Source organism: Opisthorchis viverrini (assembly GCF_000715545.1).
Source record: "Opisthorchis viverrini unplaced genomic scaffold opera_v5_6461, whole genome shotgun sequence".
Taxonomy (NCBI): domain Eukaryota; kingdom Metazoa; phylum Platyhelminthes; class Trematoda; order Opisthorchiida; family Opisthorchiidae; genus Opisthorchis; species Opisthorchis viverrini.
The window spans coordinates 1-733 of NW_008759626.1; the positions used below are offsets into that span (position 1 = coordinate 1).

The 733-nt window shown below is 46.2% G+C and overlaps 1 protein-coding gene across 1 annotated transcript; it reads left to right on the forward strand.

The window, feature by feature from the left end:
* Positions 1-187: 187 nt before the first annotated feature.
* On the forward strand, positions 188-445 carry T265_16169 (hypothetical protein; the record flags this gene model as incomplete). Its single annotated transcript, XM_009179712.1, has 1 exon — positions 188-445. A coding segment is annotated over one exon (258 nt), but the record flags the coding sequence as incomplete, so codon positions are not given.
* Positions 446-733: the final 288 nt, after the last annotated feature.

Genomic DNA, 733 nt, shown 5'->3' on the forward strand with positions numbered 1-733 from the left:
CTAATGCTCACTGTCAACTGCTGGTTTCTAGTACCATGACTTCACTGTATCCTAAAACGGTTAGGCTTTTTAACCTCCCGTATTCCGTCTGGGTTTTACCACACTGTTTCCTCTTTCAGCCGTGTCACTTGTCCAGCCGTTCTATTGAAGTTATCGTCCAAGCTCTTCCCCTCCTCCCTTCCCCCAAATGCAATTGAACGGGACTTTCGACGTGAAGTTAGGGAAGAGTTTTTTAGACCCAGATGCTGCCACTTTCATGACAATGCGCTGTGACTTCATGCCCGCTTCAGTCGATCGGTCACAACCGGGTTCGATCAGAGTAGATGAAGGCAAGGAAGTTGTGGTTAACTTGCCTAATGTGGCATCCATTGGTCCCGGATCGACCTGCTTTCGTGGAAGCGCTAGGCCAGTTCAGAAAGAATGCATTTTAATCTACAACAAACGGGTAAGTCCTCACATGTCTGCTTAATTCGGTCACGCAAAAGTGACTCTTTGAAGTGTGGATCACTTTTTTATGAATATGTAAATGTGTGTCGATCAGTTGTCCCCAAAATTTTCAGCCTTTTGTTACCTTGGCTTCCTGCGCCTGATGTCGACGCCGCCCTCTTCTATGCATTACCTGGACACTCGAATGTACTTACAGAACTACTTCCGAAAAAAGATCACTTTTTCTGTCAGTATACAGTGGCGTTATCTGTCAAGCACGGTGTTGAACACTGATGCCATGCTGTCG